This window comes from Argopecten irradians, chromosome 13 (assembly GCF_041381155.1).
Source record: "Argopecten irradians isolate NY chromosome 13, Ai_NY, whole genome shotgun sequence".
Lineage (NCBI taxonomy): Eukaryota > Metazoa > Mollusca > Bivalvia > Pectinida > Pectinidae > Argopecten > Argopecten irradians.
In genome coordinates, this window is record NC_091146.1 from 12,572,091 (window position 1) to 12,594,509 (window position 22,419).

At 34.1% G+C, this 22,419-nt stretch overlaps 2 protein-coding genes across 2 annotated transcripts in view; one reads left to right on the top strand and one right to left on the bottom strand.

Moving 5' to 3' along the window:
• Nucleotides 1-22,419, bottom strand: part of LOC138305606 (ankyrin repeat domain-containing protein 50-like) — a 477,373-nt gene that overhangs the window by 390,346 nt on the left and 64,608 nt on the right. The window lies entirely within an intron of this gene.
• Nucleotides 12,599-20,529, top strand: LOC138306656 (uncharacterized). Its single transcript, XM_069247097.1, has 5 exons — nt 12,599-12,697; nt 14,074-14,231; nt 15,193-15,285; nt 18,951-19,059; nt 19,843-20,529. Exons 2-5 carry the CDS (start codon nt 14,108-14,110, stop codon nt 19,901-19,903), a joined length of 387 nt encoding a protein of 128 aa, XP_069103198.1. The 5' UTR covers nt 12,599-12,697; nt 14,074-14,107; the 3' UTR covers nt 19,904-20,529.

The following is a 22,419-nucleotide window of genomic DNA, read 5'->3' on the forward strand; positions in this document are numbered from 1 at the left end:
TTTGAGCATGAACTGATGAATGGTCACTACAGAATGGTGGTGATACAAAAGTATTAGTTATTAGGTTGGGGTTGTTTGTAAGGATAATATCAATGGAAGTGGCACTATCAGGTGTTATTCTTGTAGGTTCATTGATAAGGCTAGCAAGGTTATGTTTAATAAGGAGTCTTGATAAATGATCATTTAGTGGTAAATTTAGCATATCAACATTAATATCACCTGTAAGTATAACATCTAGTGAAGTATCAGTAGCTCTAGTTAATGTATCGTCAAGTTTATCCCAGTAATCAATATTACTATCAGGTCTATATACACAGCCAAGGAGAAATTTATGATTATTTATTAGAACCTCTAACCAGAGTAACTCAACATCATCTCTTTCCAAATCCCTTCTTCTCTTCAACAGGACAGTATTTTTATAATAAACAATAACCCCACCCCCCGGCCCAGTTGTTCTTATCCTTTCTGTAAGGAGCGACATTAAATGGTTGCATTTGAATGTCATTATCAGATATCATAGGATTTAAGTGAGATTCAGTTATACATACAATGTCATTATCTTCTAGCTCTACTTCGATCAGAGAGGTTTTATTTCTAAGTGACCGTGCATTTAAGTGAACAAGATTTAGATTCTGTAATGGTCCAGGATTACTCGCTATGTCATTACAACAGGATAATATTAGTGAAATCAGTAGATAAAAAATGTTGATAGTATAAATATTTATCATTAAAAAATTAAAGTGATAATAAAAGCCATGACATATTTCCTTAACGATATCTTGGAGTTTAGAGAAATGCCAGCGATTGAAATAGATCGTAGTCCAGAAAATCTGGACATCAATAATATTTACGTTACCCATTATCGATGATGAAAGAGTGGATAGGACAGGACTGATCAATCACCCGGCTATTAGAAGATTCCTCTGGCAGGACATAGAAGCAACAGTTGAGCATGGATGTAGGATACCAATATGAAAGACAGGACAGTACAACTTTCACACACACACACACAAAATATAAACACATTATACAACAATAAACGGAAACGGAAGTGACTCATCAAATACGCCATACATGAAATGATGTATACTGCAAGTACGTTGTATAAAAACATTAAATGTTGAGATATTCTCAGCTGACACAACAAATAATTTATAGATTTAGTGATTAGTCAACTTATATACATTTGTATTTCTATTACTGAAATACAGTCTTTATGTACATGTACATGCCTACTCAACATTTGCGAATTATATGAGACGCACTTTAGAAAAAAATGCACCACGTCTAACGGTGAATATATATTATATTATGCAGGTCAATAATTTGCATTGAACAATTGCTATCATGAGTAGTAAGGGAAATTTTTGGTTAGTTATTGGGTAGATAAATATATCGTGAGCTCATAAAACCCGTAGTATTTTTAGAAGAATTTCATTAAACATCAATAATTGCATCAGAAAGATAGGAGAGAGCTGTATATACATATATACACATATATATTCAATCATATATTGTATGGACCATTATATACATTACATTAGCAATACTGTATCTTCAAAGAATGACACAAAACAGACTTATATCCATACCAAGTATGTACAGATTTGAATAGATGCTGAGAATTATAACAAGTACAAAAAGAAATGCATATTACATATACTGGGTAAAAAGACAGTTATTTATCCTTTGAGAGAGAGTCAAACCGATTAGCTGAGGTGGTTGGAGCTGGGGTACCAGACCTAGGATGATGTTTAGGTTTACGCTGTCCCTGTTTGGAGGCTAATGTTCTAATATGGGATAGCTGATCATGATCTCGTCGCTGGTCCTGTTGAGGAGGGTCCGGGTAGGAATCTAACTCACTAAGATGGGTGACTTGGGCCTTAGCCCCACTAGAATTCCTGATGACTATCCTCCCGTCATTAGTCCATGTACCAGAAATCGCTCCTGTGGATTTAAGGTAGCGGGCCTTGGAAAATACCATCGCTCTCTGTTTAGTTAGTGCCTCGTTCACATATAACTTGTAAGGATGTTTGGACGAGGGAGAGGAAGTGTTACTTTTTTCAATGTCTTTATCAAAAAGTGAAAATCTTGCAGCATAGACAGAGGCACGTACACGGTACGAGATGAATCGGACAATGATGTCACGAGGGAATTTTTCAGATTTAGGCCCCACCCTATGGGAGCGGCTGATGTCGTTTTCTGTTACCATTACACCCAGAAATGAATTACACGCATCAATAATAAGAGTGTCAGTGTTTTCATGTTCTTCTTCAGGGATACCTCGAAACTTCAGACAATTTCTCCGTGAATATTGTTCAAGATCGTCTTGTCTGTTCTGGAGATCTGTGAGCTGTTTCTGAATATCAGGAATGCCTAGTTTAGACATTAACGTGTCCTTGAAAAGGTCATTACCCAAAAGTTGCGAAACAACTTCACTAATAACATCAGGGTCTGTTATAGAATTTATGGTGCTGATACTCTTCTTAATAGCTGAGTTCATGATGTATAAATAAGTTCACGGAGATAGTGTGGTAAATGATATAGGACGTTATGGTAGTACACATACACGGTTTATGCTAGCGAAACATGGCGGCTCGTAGGGTGACCACTGGTCATGTATAAAGTACAAATACGGGTATGTGGAGCTTACCCGGCATATGTATAGTAGATGGTTCGTCGATAATTATTCGCCTCAATCCAGAAATAAAAGACAACTTGCAGGAGGAATCAAGCAAACCATGATGAGTCTAGATCGATCACTTTACATTTCAAAAATCGGAGCTGACCACAATGCGTCCATTTACTTCGGCCACCGGAAGTTGATGTTCGAGTTGGATACATGAAACTTCTGCAGGTATGTTTTCATAAAAACATATTTAAGGCATAAAAACAACAATTTTACAGTATAAAATAATTACTGTGTTATTACTAACGTTTATAAGTCATCTGAAGCCATTTGAATGATTTTTACAGCTTTATTCATCAAACCTTATGGTTTTTAATAAATTAATGATGAAAAAACAATGTCAAAATTATCGCCCAGTTACAGCACATATAACATTAATATAAATTGTATTGCCACATTTTTAATTATTTCATATTGCTACATAAGACTTTAGTAGACTGTAATATACCGTACTTCTGACCATGAGGGATAACCTTGGATTTGCAGTGAAAAACCGCAAGGAAGGCCAGGCATTCTCAACATGCTCGAAGTTTGAGAGACCTTGGGTATACCTTACGTAACCGTAGTAGGCCGTACTCTGACCGTACGGTATGCTGAAGTAGGCCGTATTAGGCCGTGGTGGGCCGTACTCTGACCGTAAAAAAATGGCAACAGTTCCACTATACAAGAAGACACAACATGAATATACCGCGGTCTCCCAAAAACACGCACCCCGTACAACATACATGCAACACACCGCATACATGGGAGGCCGTCCTTACATGACCATAGCTGTTAATAGGACGTAAATTAATCAAACAAACAAAAAAAACAAAAAAAAAAACTCTGACCGTACGGTATGCTAAAGTAGGCCGTAGTAGACCATAGTAGGCCGTTGTGGGCCGTACTATGACCGTACGGTATGCTGACGTAGGCCATAGTAGGCCGCAGCTATATACATTGTAGCAGGCCGTACTCTGACCGTACCGTATGCTGAAGTAGGCCGTAGTAGACCATAGTAGGGCCGCAGTTGGCCGTACTTTGACTCCACGGTTTGCCGACGCAGGCCGTAGTAGATCGAAGTAGACCGTAGTACCTCTGTTAGCCGTAGTTAGCCGTATCTTACACTATGGTTTACTACGGTTTACCACGGTATATTTGAACAACTATTACAAGACCGTAGGTATGACCAGCCATTAATTCATTTTGCTCTTTATCATACCGTAACAATTTTTGAACAGATATTTTTTTGACATAAAATAAATATTTGATACATTATCGTTATTTATAGAGACGGGCATAATAGTTTATGTGCCCCAAACAATAATCCTTTAAGACCAAAAACGATTTTAAGGTTAACGTGAAATCAAAGCAAAAAAAAAGCGAAACTCGCGTCGTTTCCTCTGAAAAGCAAGACGTTACGTTCCCAAACATATGACGTCACAATCAATATCTACCACCAAAGGCATGTAACTCTGTATTATACAAAGACAGAATACCATCGCAGTTACGAGTGTACATAGTATTAATGTTTTAATTTGAATTCTATGCTACACATGTACATACTTTTTCAACCCACTTTCAAAATATTTGAAACAAATATATTCCCTTATTTGTAAAATTGAATTGTATAGTGATTCGAAATATAATGAATAAATGTTTTAACACTATGTCCATGGAGGTGATGATAAGGGAGGTTACAGAGTACGGTTAAAACGGCCCCACGGCAATAACGGCCCCAGTCGAAACGGCCTCACTTTTATATAGGCAGATATAAGACAAAGCTTATGACGGACCAAACTGAGATTAATGAATAGTAAATTTAAATGAATGAACGTGTTTGTTGTCTATCTTATTAAAGATGGTTGGTTAGATTAATAATTTATACCTACCAAAGGGTCATATTAAGGTTTCATTGATTTGTGTGGTATTATATGATAATGAGTTAATGATATACAATTAAAACATTTTCATGAAAGTAGATATATCCGGTATTTTGTGGGAAGTAGAGTTGAAGAGATTAAACGTTGGCAGATGAGAAATGTTCACAGTTTCGCATTAATTAGGGCTATTGTTATATTCGTAGTGTTAGAGTTGCTTAGGGGTAATTAAAAATATGAGTTAAACCTGACAGACGTATTACATGTTTAGACATGTCAATTACTTGTCCAGCTCTAGAGGTAAACGGTACAGGGTTAACCACTACCACTTAATTGGTTGTTTGACCAATGGAAATAGTTTTATGCTGTATATTGTTAATTGCGTTAACCTTGTACAAATAAGAATGTTTTAGAAAATTATGTCAGATTTCGGATCACAGTAGTGACTGTCTCATGTAAAATATTGTAGTTAATTTGGACAACGTATCATTATCTTATTGGATTATTAATTTTACCTTTACTGTATTTGAGGACCTTTGTGTGTAATATATATTCTTGGACTCATGTATCGTGGATAATTCCTTGATAATACACCAGGAAAGACAGTGCTAAATTATCGTGAATAAAATATTCAGTAACACAATTTCGGGGTCGTTTGCTCATTGTCATTCACCCTGTGACAACTCCTTTCAGTGTACAGTACGACCGAATTTATTATTTCATGTGACACCGCCGATGTCTCTAAATGTCCCGTGCGAATTCAAGTGGCAATGCTATGAAACATGTATACATTGCCATTAAATAAATATATCTGGTAATTGAGTCACAATTAATTAGTAGGGAATACCTTAATGAAAAAAATTGCCTTAAAACAAAATGTTTGTCTATTCAGCGGTGTAGCATAACGGAACCCCATAAACAAGTAGTGTGCACAGTACATGTGTACATAACCTAACCTGTATTTGTATTATTAACAGGAGAAACATCACAATGGATTGCTCACCAGACCAGAATGTTTAATTTTCTTTGCTTTATTTGAAAAAATGTTTGTTGTGTACGCTTTATAGAGACCAACCAAATAAGTAATTTTACATAGACCACAGTATTAAAGTTTGATAAAGTTTTGTTATGTATTATTTAAACAGCTGAATGTTAGTAAGCTACAGCGTTATATTATTAAAGTCTAGGTTCTCATATAACAGCGTTATATTATTAAAGTCTAGGTTCTCATATAACACTAGATAAAAAATAGTTTGGGTCCTTCAGCTCAAACTTTTGAAATTCATAATGAGCCAGTCAATCAGCGTCCGGGTCAAACTTCTATCCTGGGCTTAATCTTGTATACACAGTGGCCATTTCGAAAGTCTTTTTTCATTTAGTTGGTTGTTTCTTTTGTACACCTCAGGTAAATACATGTTAGTTTTGTACACCTTAGGTAAATATATATTAGTTTTGTACGCATCAGGTAAATATTGTTACAAAAAAGATGACTAATGTGGTTTAAACGGTATTTTCTGCAAAATTTTAAAAACTATAAAACATTTCGAACAAAAAAGTGGGTTTTCGATCCTACTGCAGTCTGGTTATTGCCTTCTGACCTATGAACTAATGCGTAGTCATGCTTGTCTCAGTTAAAGGTTTAATACTATTGATAAATCCTGACGATTGCAGTGTTTGTTTATAATATCATATCTGGAAGGGAAATAAGTGGGGTAGCTGATGTGCAATAAATTGAGATTCATTAAATTTTATATTGCATAAGTATACCTAACACAGAAATCCCTTATAATGTACTATTCAGTGTTTACATTTTACAGAGTAGGGTCCCTTGCGGGTATTGTTTGTTTGTTTGTTTGATTTATTTACGTCCTTTACAGCTATGGTATGTAAGGACGGCCTCCATGTATGCCGTGTATGTTGTGCGAGGTGAGTGTACTGGGAGACTGCGGTATGTTCGTGTTGTGTCTTCTTGTATAGTGGAACTGTTGCCCTTTTTATAGTGCTACCCTTGCGGGTAGGTATCCATTGTGACGTCATTATTTTGTGGGCGCATTTCACGCCGTTTCCTCTGAAAAGTATGACGTTACGCTCGCAAATACATGAAGTCACAATAAGGTCGGTATTTGCTTTAATGTTTTGTATATTTTGCGAATAAATATTTGTTCTCCAAACATATGTTGTTTATCATGTGTACTAAACTTTGCAAGTGTATGACTGTTCCGTCTTTGCACATTACAGAATTACTCCCCTTGCGGGTAGGTATTGATTGTGACGTAATTATTTTGTGAGCGCAATTCACGTCGTTTTCTCCGAAACTTATGACGTTACGCTCCAAAACACATAACGTCACAATCAATACCTACTCACAAGGGCAGATAACTCTGTAATATGCAAATTCGGAATTGTATGATACTTTTTAGTTTCTGAGGGAGGCTTTTATTTCGTACGTTTCAAACCTCGAGAAAATTAAACCATGGTTTCACATGTTACATGTTGTCGCATGAATAATTTCGTCAAAGGCTACACTAATGATTCGTGAAAATAACACCCACGAACAAGTTCAAAACATAAAATGGCGAAAATTTTCACCTGCGGATTTTAACAACTATATAGTCTTCTGTATGCGAAAATATATATATTTATACTGTATATGCGCAATATGCGTCTCAATGCAAACATGGCACACTGCTTTCAGCGCGGCATCAGATACGGGAATTGACAGAGATATCAAGGGGTGGACGTAGATTCACAAGGGTACGTTACTGAAAACGTACTGATTTTAGCACAGTCAAATTTTATTGTAAATACCAAAGGGGAAACAAATTGTCGCAGACATTATGAGATCAATAAACGAGATTCGGTTTCATGAAGGTTGAATGAAGATCAAAATAGAACTGTTTACTGTCTTCTGCAGAAAAGCTACATTTGTTTCCTCCTCTTTACATCACGGTCTGTCCTTCATCTTGTCTAGGTCGAAGCACATTGTTATGACGTGATGTGTATAATTACGTCACAATATATTCCCGTTCAATATCGCGTCACTTCCACAATGCCCAATGTAGCGCGCACTACTGCAAATCGTACCCATGTGTGTATCCAATCAGAATCCAGTAATATGTCACTTAGGCCGGTATGTACATGCTATGATTTCGTTAAGTGCACTTTTAGCGACAGTGCAATTTACACCTGGCATGTTAGATAACAAGAAATATGAGAAAAAAACATACTGATATTTTAAAACAATTTTGCATATACGTTATCCACATGTAAATGAGTGTCTGATACGTCTTGGCAGCAGACGTCAGTTTTTAATTAGATAATTAGATAAACAAGGATATATATAGCCTTGGGGACATCTGAACTACATATGTGACCACAACGTCCCATGGAGAATCACAAGATGGTTTTAGTTGGATTTTTGATGATACTCGCATCAATACAGTTAAATGAGTAAGTACGAAACATACGATAGACAATTTTAAGTTTATTCCAGTTAATGTTAGTGTTTGTACTGAAAACAAAATATCCGAAAGCTTGTAATTTCAATGACGAGAGAGAGTCATCATTTTTCCAAAACAAACTTTTTAATTTTAATTGTAAAACGAGTTTGTGTAATTTTGTAGGGTAACAAAAAGCTATTAACTTATCGTTCTTAGTGCACTTAACATCACTTCCTGAATCTCTTAACAGATAACCTTTCATTTATATTAACTTCATCTTTGGTCATCGATATGTTCTCGACACGTAGTTACCCTTTAATCATCATTAAGTTCGTAGTTTTGTTAACATTCTTCTACAGTGTAACAATTGATTTGTGTATGTTTTCTACAGAACCTAAAGGATGAAATAATAATATGTATTTAATATATATAATATATATTATAGCTAATAGTATTGACACTTTCTAACTTGATTGTCATGGTGACCAATGAAACGTCAAAACGTAATTGAGAAATGCTAGTTCATTTATTATTTGACAATTTAAAAATAATTTCAGTGTATTTACTCTTAACGGTTAGAACTCTTTCTGTTGAATTAACCATCCACATATGAGATGTATAGGCGTTTGAGCCATAACAAAAGTCCGCTAGGTGACATTGGAGTGACTCATTGCGAACGCAATCACTTTTTCATGATCTACAATTACAACATATGTTAAAGTGAGAATTTTGAGATGAAACTATAGGTTGATAATTCTTTATTTCTCTCTCTCGTTTGATTGTAATAATACTTTTCACAATTGATTTCGTTCCTTTCATTAAACAATAGGATCTTTGAACGTTTCAGCGATAATTTCTTTTTTTTAATATATGTTATAACATATTTTTTACATATAAATAACTTGTACATAGTTATCATTATCTTACTTACTCACCTCGCATTCAATAATATAACATAAATATCTAAATTGTATCTTTGTTTCACATAAATCATTTGTATAGGCATTTTTTCAATATCTTCATCTTCATTTTGTAATAACGAGCTCTTATTTGACAATTTAAAAATAATTCTATGGTATTACCTCTTCACTATCTAGCAAGCTCTGTAAGTATCCATGCATCAAATGTATAGGGCGTGTACACCTCAAACAAAAGTCCGTTAACCACATTAGATTGAATGGTTTTCATCTTAAAAGATGTTCCACCGCCGACAGAGCCGATCCTCAACGACTGAACAATAATTTGTGTTTACTCTTGTAAATGTCGTTTTTGTATGTCCAATTAACACAGAAAATTATATATTTAAATCGTTTATTTCGATTTTAGTGGATGCGCAATCAGAAATTGCTACCCAGGACGCAATTAATTATTTTTAAATATTTTTATATTGAAATAAAATAAGAAGCTTTTCAATGGGGGTAATGTGTAAATCAAGTAACTTTTGTAACTGAAGAAAAGTATTAATTTGTCTGTTTCTGTTTTTAATAGAGATATAATACTTTATGTTAGCGGTGTAGCATCTAAAGTAATGAATTATAGTTTTTTCGCGTGATGTGCAAATACAAAATATGTTAATAAGACAATTTTGATATCAAAATATTTTATGGGTTCTCTAACGTTTTTAGTAACTAATAACATTAGATAAACAGAACATTTCTTCTTAACTATGTCTCATTTCTGGATGGTTTATCATCAATTATTTGGAAACATATTTTGAACAATTATTTGCTTTTTCCTCGAAATTCATGAGCATGATACATTTTGTTTGTGATAATTGTATTTGTTTGTAATTTTGATATGAAGATGTTCTGGATTGAAGAGAAAGGTACATGTATATATCCATGAATAATTAAAAACATTAAAACCTAACTCGAATAAAAAGGGAATGGTGCCATGATTTTAAATGAAATGGAAATTTCATCGCGAATCGAAATATAAGAAATGGTCCATTAATGAACAGTCGCACTCAGCATGGTGTCAAGATATAGACAGTCAAAGTTGACCGCTAGTGGATAAGCAAAATCTTAAATGAGTAAGGAAATATCAGGACAAAACGCGGTTACTGATTTTGCATCAGGGAACGACTCTTCTAATATTGATAGCTATATATCGTACATCGCCTTCAGAATGCGGTATGATCATATTATAAGTCATCGCAGATATTAAAACATCAATTAATTGAAGTTTTGTAGAGTTAATTGCAATAGCAATTTGATGTTTATCCTTAACGTCTACCGAATAACAACATTTCACAATCGATTTTGAATATTCCCGTGAAATATTCCCGTGAATAAATATTTCTGCCATTTTCAATATTTGAATTATGAGAGGAAAGTGTTAGTTAAATTCATTTTATTTCAATATAAAGAGGGTTTCTTTAAGATGCTTTACCGCTGACAAATGATATTTTTTCTCTATCAAAAACAGGAGCAGACGATGTAGTATATTTCTTCAGTTACAAAAGTTACTCACTGTACACCATTACCATCATTGGAAAGATTGAGCTTCTAATTTTACTTCTAGATAAAACTATTAAATAATTAATTGCATCCCGAAATAAAATCTGTGATACTATGTCCTATATGGAATGAACTACTGATTGCACATTAACCAAAAGCAAAATAATAAAAATAAAATATTTCATATATTTTTTCGTGTTGATTAGATAGGTATATACACGATGCTCTGTTAGCGATGGATCATCTTTAAATAGTATTGTAAACAACAAATACCATCTGAATGATTATACAGTAATTCCTGTGTTTTTATTATTTTTATTGCTAATGATTGTGCTATGAATAATGTTATCCCAATGGCAGTTGACGTAACTGATGTACCAGAGGTATGCTTAGCCATTTTCTAGTTGATATTTAATGTCAATTATTCATCTATTATTAATCTTAATCTCTAAACATGATTTTGCAGTCAGAAGTGGTGTTTAGTTATGCCAATCATTTTTTCTTTATATTTCTGGTTTTTACACAAATAAACACAGTACTCCGATATTTTTACCGGAATGAAGTATATCGCTTTTATATTCGCCCTAAAACCTTACATTTCACTGCGAAAAATGTAATAAGTCTGTTTATTTATTGAATTTGTCACTATTTTTTAAATTATGTCTATCTTCACCACGCAAGAGCTTGTTTTTTTACCGATGACGTCAAAGTTTAAATTCATACCGGAATGCAGATATTTGCTTGCAGATTTAACACGATGAAACAATAGATAGACAAAATACGGACGGACATTCTTCATAGACGCGAAGCATGTCCGTCCTTTTTGTCTATGGCTTCGTAACCCCCAAAGGTATTGAGAATACTGCTTATAATGCTATTCAGATAACTCAATCAGGTACTTAATTAAGCATAAAGTTCCGTAATTTTACTTACATTTACAATAAAACATATTGAGTTCTGGCGCATTGATATCTTATCCATTCAGTTTTGCCAATCACTGTGCCGCTTTTAAGTTCCCTGCGAGAACGTTTTGTATTTCTGACGTCATAATACGTGACGTACAATTATTTCGGTCAATGAAAAAATAACCTCAAAGATCTAACCAATAGAAATGAGTGTAACATATGAAATTAAATTATAGTATTATAATAAATCGACAATTTTGGTTATCTAAAGATGCTACATTATGTACACTGCTGACAAATGGTATATATGTTTGCCTCAATCTGATTGAAATACAGATCCTTATAACCACACCAATATAAGATCTGACAATATCCCATATGGGGTCACGTTCGGATGACCTTTTACCAGATCAAATACATGTTCTTCACATTTCTACGTCAATTGTTAACGCCATTTCGTCCCAGTAAGCATACACATTGAGCATTGTTGTACACTTTGGGCGAGATACGTAAACGAAAATAATTCGGACAGTTCGTCCCCAGTCAAGATTCTGGCAGTGCCAATTTGATTGGCCATTTCCAAAGGTCATCCTGACGTGACCCCTAATAGGATATTGTCAGATTCTCATATCAAACGTAGTGATAATAAGGATCTGTATTTTAATCAGATTGATGTTTGTCAATAAATAACAGGAACAGACAAATTAGAACTTTTCTTCAGTTAGAAATATTACCTACTTTACACCATTACCACCATTGGAAAGTTTGAGCTTCTTGTTTTATTTCCAATCGATTAAAATACAGATCCTTACAGGGGCGTTTCCCAGGACGGGGGGGCAAACATGTCTTTTTGCCCCTCCATTTTCGCCGACTGAAATGTTCATATTTGAAAGAAAAAAGAGTCCTGCACATTTTTCGTACTTCATTCTAAAAAAATTTCCGCTGCGCGGCGCATTTCCTAAAACGTTCAAGCACATAATGTTCAAACCTTTAATAGTAGTAATTCAATAACATGCATTTGTATTTCAAAATGTCTTAAAAGATTACTTTGTTTATATGTCTTAGCAAGACAATTAAACAATGTGCCGATGGTGTGAAGCCGTATGTTCAGATCGAGCTCTGATTAAAATACAGATCCTTATTATCACTACGTTAAATAAGGGGATCTGAGAAAACCCCATTAGGGGTCATGTCCAGGTGACCATTGTAAATGGCCAATCAAAATGTTGCTGGCAAAATTTTGACAGTGAATTTCAGGGGACGAAATAGTTTGAAAATCTGTCAGAATTATTTCCGTGTACAAATAAAGGAGAAATGTCTATTTTTCAACATCGACATCAAAAAGGTTTGAATGCGTAGTAGGGTATTAAAAGGGATATCTCAACTAGAACAAACCATGCATACAAATGACATTTTTATTGCTGTGTTTTGCAGTAATTTTAATCATTAATGTAAATGCATTTCAATCGTGATGATAAAATGGTATTAAATATGCTATACCTTCTCAAGGGCTTACATTGTAACACCTGTGCGACGAATAGATAACTTTAATACTATGGACATGAACCTACATTTATCATGAATATTTATAAGACAACCGCAGTATATATGGCCTAGGACCCAATGGGTACGTTAATAAAATCGGTGACGCAACGTCACCTGGGACCGATGATGTTAGATTATAGTAATTATTAAGATATATCTCTAGAGCTTAAAAGCAATTGCACGTGGCATAAACAGACCGTGTATAATGTGTATATGGAACGTGTTTGTAACAACCGTCTGTTTCATAACTAATATTACACAATCCCTTTCCTATCTGTGTTGATAAATTAAGACTAATGTATAGTGTAGATATAGTTAAATGCCACATGCCAGTAAATTAGTACTTTTGTATTTTTTAATCGTGTGCGAGGAACACTGTGTGTGACATACCTAAATGTTCAAAATTGATGTTATGGTTCATGGAACAGAGAAAGTAAAAAAAAAGAAACAAGAAAAAAAGATAGTTGTATGTGATGTTATAAAATTATTATCGGAAATATTCCGCTTTGTATATTAACCTTGCGGATAGAATAGTCATGATTATGATTTAATATATATTGTTAAGAAAATATTTTTATAGAATATGTCTGTCAAAAATGTTGAAATGAAATTGTATTATATCGAGTATTTACAATGGTATTTCATTATAGAAATCATGCAGTTTTGTCTTTGTCATGGAAATTTCCTACAATACATATTTCAAGCTAAAACTTGTGGACAGTGATTGATATATGCCAATCAGCTGTATGTATGATGTGTTCATTTGAACAAACATGGTAGCCCTTCATTCCAGCATGCTAAAGGCCAAATATCAGTACCCTGGGCCTTTCGGTTATTGAGACGAAGTCGTTTGAATGAAAAGTTTACGCACGGCGGACGGCACACGGCGGACGGCGCAAGACGACGGACGGTGCATGATGACAATAGGTCAACCTGACCCTTCGGGGCAGATGATCTAAAAATATAGGCTATCATGTATTTATATTCGCCATTTAAGTGTTGTATTTTTATTCTATATCCTGCCGTCATTATTTCCCACATCACTTTATTGTTTCTGTGATAACGTCACATATATCATGCACAGTCAATCGCTTCATATGCAAACTTTATTTATGCTCGAAATCACTTGATATTAGACAGATTAAAAGATATATGATATTCAAACATTACTTACAGAGCAAGTTCGAGAGGTCGGCCCAACAAATGTCCGATGTTATTTGAGCACTGCCCCAATGGCTCTATTCCCTCCTATAGCCGGTTTGATCCCATCATCGGCGAGTTCCAGCTATCGTGCCGAGACTCGCCAAAGTTCGATGGGGATTGTGTACATTTGGGTAAGTAATTACAATTTCCTAGCCTAGAATACGATTATGTTATGTTCATCGAGGACGTGTAGAGTTCTGGGATTGTTTAAAGATACCGGGTTATGTGATATTTAAAGATGTCCCAGTGGCGACTAAGCATAAACTATACCCACCATTTAAACAATGACAGATTATAATCATGTGTATATGTGTCTAGCTAACACACAACTGCACATGAAATAATTTATTTTGCTTTTGCGTCATGCACAATCAGTATTTAATTCCATATATGACAAAGCGCCATATTTCCTGGACGCAATTAATTATATTTAGATATTCTATCTTGAATTAAAATAAGAAGTTCAAACTTTTCGATGGTGGTAATGGTGCGAATAAGGTTACTTTTGCAACTGAGGAAAATATCAATTCGTCTGCTCCTGTTTTAGATAGAGAAAAAATACCGAAAAAATACCATTCATCGTCGGTAGAACATCTTTAACAATTTAGCAATATTTTGCCTTACAGACGCTATTTTATTTATCGGCTACTCGGATAAATGTATCTAATTGCAATCTGATATTCCTTCAATCATTCTATTTATATTAATAATTTATTAATTACAATATTTATATTTATCTATTTCACAGTATTACATATATTATCTGTAAGTGGACATTGAAATGATTTAAAAAGAAAACAAAAATCACTATTTTTTATCTCGTTTATGAAACTGACTTTAAAAATATCTTTTATTAATTCCGTAACTACATTGGTTCTTATAACTACAGTGCGCGGACAAACCTGGTACTATCTCACTGAAGCGCGCTACCGAACAAATACATCTAACCGGATCACATTATGCTGACAACAGGCAAACCAGTCGTCCCACTCCCTTTATGAATTAAAATACTACAATCATTATTTAAAACATGTTTTCGATACTTGGCAAAGTTTTAATTGCAGTTAAGTAATAATTTAATTCGAACAACAGATGACGACCAACAGTCAGCCTCCTTCCAATGTCCATCCAACCACGTGCTAGTGGGAAGAGATGACCAACGGCCGGTATGTTGTCAGCTGAAAGGTAAGTGGCAATCAGGAGAATACTGATATTTTGTATGTTGTCAGCTGAAAGGTAAGTGGCAATCAGGAGAATACTGATATTTTGTATGTTGTCAGCTGAAAGGTAAGTGGCAATCAGGAGAATACTGATATTTTGTATGTTGTCAGCTGAAAGGTAAGTGGCAATCAGGAGAATACTGATATTTTGTATGTTGTCAGCTGAAAGGTAAGTGGCAATCAGGAGAATACTGATATTTTGTATGTTGTCAGCTGAAAGGTAAGTGGCATTCAGGAGATTACTGATATTTTGTATGTTGTCAGCTGAAAGGTAAGTGGCAATCAGGAGAATACTGATATTTTGTAAGTTGTAATACTGATATTTTGTAAGTTGTCAGCTGAAAGGTAAGTGGCATTCAGGAGATTACTGATATTTTGTATGTTGTCAGCTGAAAGGTAAGTTGCAATCAGGACAATACTATATAATACCGATTAGTTAGCTATTTAAGCAGGGATGCTATTTTAGCGATTTCGCGAACAGGGTTATGTTTGCGAAAGTGTTCGCAAAAATTTGATTCGCGAAATTGGTCATTGCTATATCATAAAATAACATTATCGCATTTTCAATATGGTTTGCCTTTGAAAATCAGCAGAATACATTTATGGAAATATGAAAAATACACAGTTGTGATACTGTGTATAAAATTATTCGATAATTATTTATGAAAATAAAAAGTGTGTTCGTCAAACCAAAACAAAACAAATTCTAACACAGGTTTTAAAGCCCGCATGTGATATGAACACTTAAAGATAAAAGAAAACAAAATAAATCAATGAATCGCTTACATACATTGTCAATAAGTAAAAAATATACATCTTTATCAAACCGTATGCACACATATTCAGCTTATTTCTGTAACGATATAATGCCAGTCTTTGAAATAAAAATTAATACAAGAGGCCCATGGGCCTTAACGGTCACTTGAGTTCAGATACAGAATGAAACAAAGACATGCATATAAACACTATATATTGGCCCATCAGGCCCTTGAAGTCAGTCAGTGATTTCTATAAATTTGACTTTTTAATCTATGAAGATTATTTGGTTCCATCAAATCTGTGAATTCAGAAGAAAGGTTTTTGAAATGTTATCCATTTTGACTACTTTTGGCCCAACCCCTCTGGCCCCTGGGGGTCGGCCTGGACCAATATGGATATGATGTTAAATTGCCATCTCAGGCTAATAATTCTAACCCAGATTGACTAATTTCCTTTGAAAACTAAGCAAATAATATTCCTAAATGTGTTTTTCCTATATGAACTATAGTAAATTTGACCCCCTCCCCAGGGGAAAATCTGAGATCCCAGGGCCATGAAATTCACAAGTTTTGTAAAGGGCCTTAAGACCTTTCCATCTATGCAGAGTATTTGATTCTAACCATTTCCAGTATTTCAAGGTGATAAAAACATTTTAAATATGCTATTTTTGTGTTGATATTTGTTTATTGTGATACACTTTGTGATTTCCAACAAAAAATATAGGTTGTATTTGACGTAATTTCAATAAAATGTGCTTGAAACGAAGTCCATAAACACCCTTGTCTAGAACGATCGCATCGCTTATCGCCCCTGATATCACCAGGTGGCCGTAGATTCGTGACGTCATCTGAGACCAACAGCTGTGACAAGAGCCGGGAAATTCAATGGGACAGTGTTGCGGTATTGGCGATTATAAATATATAAAACAGTCGCGCTACGTGTAGTTGCTATATTGATAAGTGGAAATATATCCCTATATATAGTATGCAATCTATAACATACCCTGATATAATAAAAACGATCGTTTACTCATTCTAATCGTTATATTCTGGGCTAAAAAATTGTTATGTTCTTTAGGTCAAAAGTCATTTGACATCGTGTCCGTGTGTGTCAACTCAGGTTCGAGGAGGTTGCGGTTGACTTTTGTCTGTAAATTAAAACTCTAAACATACACTTTAAAGTTAATATCAACAAGAAGAAATAAAAGTTTACAAGAAAATGGATCAAAACAAAAATGACACTACATATGCTACATGTACATACATATAATGCATATTTATAAAAGTAGACCCCGACATCCTTCATATCCTTTCTAAAACCCTATCATACCGCGACAAACGTGCCCCTTTCCCGCCTCATGTATGTATGTACTACATACCTCTATTTCCTATTTGGAAATCCGTCAGAACACCGCACAGAAAGGATTAGGCTTATTTATTTTTTAAAGTTCTGTAATAAGTTTTACGGATTTATTCGACAAAATTTCGGGGCTTTCCGAAAAAAGAATAACATTGTACAGTAGTAATAATGCACGCACGACCGATAAAAAAGACGGGACAAAACAAAGATACTAGATACAATGGCCAAATATGAATGACATGTACTCGTGGACAAGATATGCACGTTTAATAGTTCAACTAACACAGGGCCATGAAACAACCTATTTCTTATAAAAGACAAATCATTTACAAGACCGCTTCATTGTATTATCTAACCGTGCACAGTTTTGGAAAATTTCAAAAGTATACGAACAGTCGACAGGGATTTGAGAATTAGTTGGTATCAATATGGACACGCTAGATAGCCTATTGACCATTATGAGACGATTTATTGGTCTAGCTAAAAAAAAAATCGGTAAAAATAGTATTCTACATATACGCAAGTGTACTATGAAGAATATAACAGGAAATTAATGAGTACGCAAATTGCGGGCGAAATTGGCGAGCATACTATTTACAATGGCTGTGACGAGTTTTACGATGTATTATGATGATTTTAAAGCGTTCTTAACATTGTAATTTTTCGATTTTAAATTACCTGCATTTATATAATGATAATATTGTAAAGAAAGCCTAGAGTGACCAGGAGAAAGACAAACCGAAGACAGGATGATATGAACATTGAGAAGTCGAAAGTTAAGAAAAGTGGTTTAGAACTTCTGTCGTCTTTATCGGAGGGGTAGATTTTAGATTTTAAAATAATAGTATATTACGAGTTGAAACTAACACCTTGAGGAGCATACTGGTTATAAAATAGCTCTCTCCCTCCCCCACCTCTCTCTTTCTCGTTTTTCCCTCACTCTCTCCCTCTCTCTCTGTCTCAAATACAACTTAATATATTATGTATATTTTCTCTTGTAAATGCCATCTTGTCTGTAATTTGAATGTTTTATTATTTTTGGGAACGGGCTTTATATAAGTTGTATAACTTGTGCCCAATCCCATTGCACATTTTGCAATAAAATATGTTTTAAATCAAATATTGTGAATGTCGTCATATCATTATGCAACCCTGCTCTATCTGAACATACCGGCTTCACACCATCGGCACATTGTCTCAGGTGACCTAAAAAAATAGAATAAGAGATTTTCTGAAGAGTTGTTTTGTAAAATAACATTTATAAGATTAAACAATGGCTTTTGAAGTTAATTTGTGTAACTCAACCAAACGTAATATTTAATTGAGTCACATAATGTTCCATTATTGTTCTGATGTACTGATAATTTATTTGTTTGGTTATTTTTTTCCTGAATGTATCGAGTTCACTAAGAATATATAAATACTATACTGCATAATACATTCTAATTACAACTTGAAGTGCAATCCGACTATTTGCTTTGAATTCAAATAACTTTATATCGTATTTAACAGGTGCGTGCCTTATGGACTGTTTCATTCCGAAGGTTTTTTATTCATTCCAAATTGGTTTTGAATTCGAAATCGAGCAAGGCTATGCATTGGTTGGCAAATACAGTTACGGGTAAGTCACTTATGAACTGACATATACATGAAAAGGAAAAGTTGTTTTTATTGATTTTATGGGAAATAAAATATTTTTACACAATTATTGTACTGTAAGTGGGGCTTTGGGTGCCATATAAAAACTAACGTGAAACAATTTGATCATTTTGTATGCTCTATAGACATTATGAAATTACCGTTCCTTAAAAAAATTCGCATGTCTTATAGATTTATAAAAGCTAATAAAACATAAAATGACCTTCAGACCAAGTGTGTCTTAATTTGTATTATTGTTTTCTTGTAGCAGTTATTACCAGTGGTGTCACAATAGTATTATGTGTTTGACCATATTGATAATGATACTGACATTTATGACATTTTTAGTAACCTAAATATTAACAAGAATTTGATAAAAGATGCAATTGTATAAAAAAACAATATGTGTGTAGTAAATTTTCGAGAAAAAAATATATAAAAGTTTTCAATATCAGTTTCTTCTGATACTTTTAACATCATAATTTTCCAAAAAAAATCAAGAAAAAAACAGACAAGACATGGAAGACATTAAAGTGGAGAACTCATATAAAAGTAAAACACGAAACAAAACATGTTCTATTGGACGCTTGATTTGATTGATGAAATTATATCCAATAAAACAATACTTTGACCGTGAATAGTAAGACACTTTTCATGAGATTGATACTTAATTAGCGTAGGGTACATATACATTTCTCTGGTGTAATGTTTACCTGATATTTTTTCTTATCTAATATCATATATGTTATATTTCCTTCTATTTTAGGTCGTGTGCCGCTGATCCGAGTTTGTTCCGTATTGCGATTTGCAAGCTTATGTACCACTGAGCAATGCGTCAGATGTTTTGAACAGAAAATTAAGTTTAAAGATGCTCCACCGCCGACACAGCAAAAACGATACGCATCATTTGAACAATAATTGGTGTTTTATCGTGTATATATATGTCTAATTAACACAAAAATTAATATAAGATCTTTTATTTTGCTTTTGGTGTATGCGCAATCAGTACCTTATTCTATATAGGACATAGTGCCACGGATTTTTTTCCGGGATGCAATCAATTATTTTTAATATATTTATTTTGAAGTAAAATGAAAATTTCAGACTTTTCAATTGTGGTATTTGTGTAAAGTAAATATATTTTGTAACTGAAGAAAAATACCAGTCTGTTCCTGTTTTTGATAGAGAAAAAATACTATTTGTCAGCGGTGGAGCATCTTTAATGTCTTACGACAACAGTCTATTGGTGAATTAATCCAGTAACATCGGAGGTGAAATGTAAATTTTGTTCTTATAATTGACAATATGTGTATTCCTCGACTTTGGTTCTGATTGTTGACAATATGACCAACGCATATTTATTGATCCACGACAAACTCAAATTGACATCTTTATTGAAGATCCTTAAATTTGATATGAATAACAGTAGACTGGAGTTTGCATACAGGTATAGTTGTATGATGATGAATAAAACAGATTAAATGATGACGTACACTTCCGTTTCCTTTGATTTCATTATTCCGTATTTGCATATTACAGAGATATCTGCCCTTGTGGGTAGGAATGGATTGTGACGGCATGTGTTTGTGAGCGCAACGTCATACCTTTCGAAGAAAAGGACGTGCATTGCGCTCACAAAATAATGACGTAACAATCGATACATACTCGCAAGGGAGCTAACTCTCTAATATGCAAAGACGGAATAGCTATGTACTAACAACACATGCGTGACTCCAATCTGTTTAAAGGGCTTCAGAAGGAAAAGTTTATCAATAACAAATAGAACATTCCTAAACTTCTGTGTGTAAGGTCTCAAATGAAGTTACAAAATCAAATCGAGGTAAGTTTCTTGTGTTAATCTATGTAAACGATGAAGTTCCATCTCGTTATTTTGCCCTGTGGCATAACGATACTCAACTTCTGCATGGTATATAGTACGACAGCGGTACAAATATAATGACCCGCCATATGAAAATTTAGCATTTTAATTTGTTTGATCAACAAACTCTAAACAGCCATTGTCATTTGACGTGATTTTAGAACGTGGAGGTAAATCGTCGGAGTACCAGGAGAAAAAAACATCGACCAACTCTCAGTAATTGCGCCAAATGGGATTCGAACTATTTATTTACTATTGCCTGGTTGATTGTCCCATAGTATTGTCGAGGAATCCCATCAGGAAGCAATATTATGAGGTAATAGTACCCTCTGGAGCAGGTCATAATGAGTTTAGTACATCACCCTCACATTTGTATAACGCCATTTCATGTCTTTCTTTATAACGAAAACACTTCATCTATCAAAGCTACAGTATATTCATTCACTACAATGGTGCTATATAATAAATACAACATATCAATTTTCTCATATCTGTGTTTCTTCAAGCAATATTCAGTTTCATGACCTTTGAAAGTATATCAATTTAGAAAAGGCAAACCGTCTTCTGCAAAAAGCAATATTTATTTCCATCCCCGTTCACCCAGCCTCTCCACCAGCTTTGACTTCAGCACAGCGTTGAAATGACGTCATGTAATAGTGCCGTCAAAATAGAGCCACGCCATACGTCACGCAACTTCGATAGTGCCCGGAGCAAATGGTTTCCGTGTTTGTAGCCAATCAGAAGTCAGTATTTTTTGTCACGTACTAATAACCCATAAAATGATGCATATTACACATTTATATGATATTGCTAATGCGCCCCATATTGAATATATTCTTAGAGGAATTGTTCCATACAAGCATGGTTAACATAAAAGCGAAATCCAATCCCTATATTTACACTCCCACAACTTTTTATTTAAATTTTATGCAACAAAATCGTCATTTGAATGAGTTAATTGAGTGCTTTTGTGTCAACGGCCGTAGTGCGAGCGAAATAACGAAATATAGTACAAGTGGGTTCCTTCGTATATCAAATTAATAAAGTATTAGATTAATTCATTATCGCATTTATAATTACTTTAAACCCATAACAAGCACAAACTAATAAGTCAATATGTAATTACTTATAATGAAAGCTTCTTTACTTGTGGTATAAAAAACAATCTAATGCTGACAATCCATGGGGAAAACAGTGAAATAGGTCTGTGGAAAGTGAAAATTGAGCACATATACGCCGTGACACCCTTGTGTAGACATCATCAGCCATTCTCAATGTATTTTAGAATGCCAATGTTTTAATCAGAAAATGATGATTTACGTTTGGTATGTGACTGTATACGAGATTTCGTAAAAACAATAATTCGACTTTATTGTACACTTTATCAATTTATAAGTAAGGACTATCACTTAAATGATTTTGCAAAATAACAAGTTACGTGAGAGAGTAATTCGTTGATGTTAA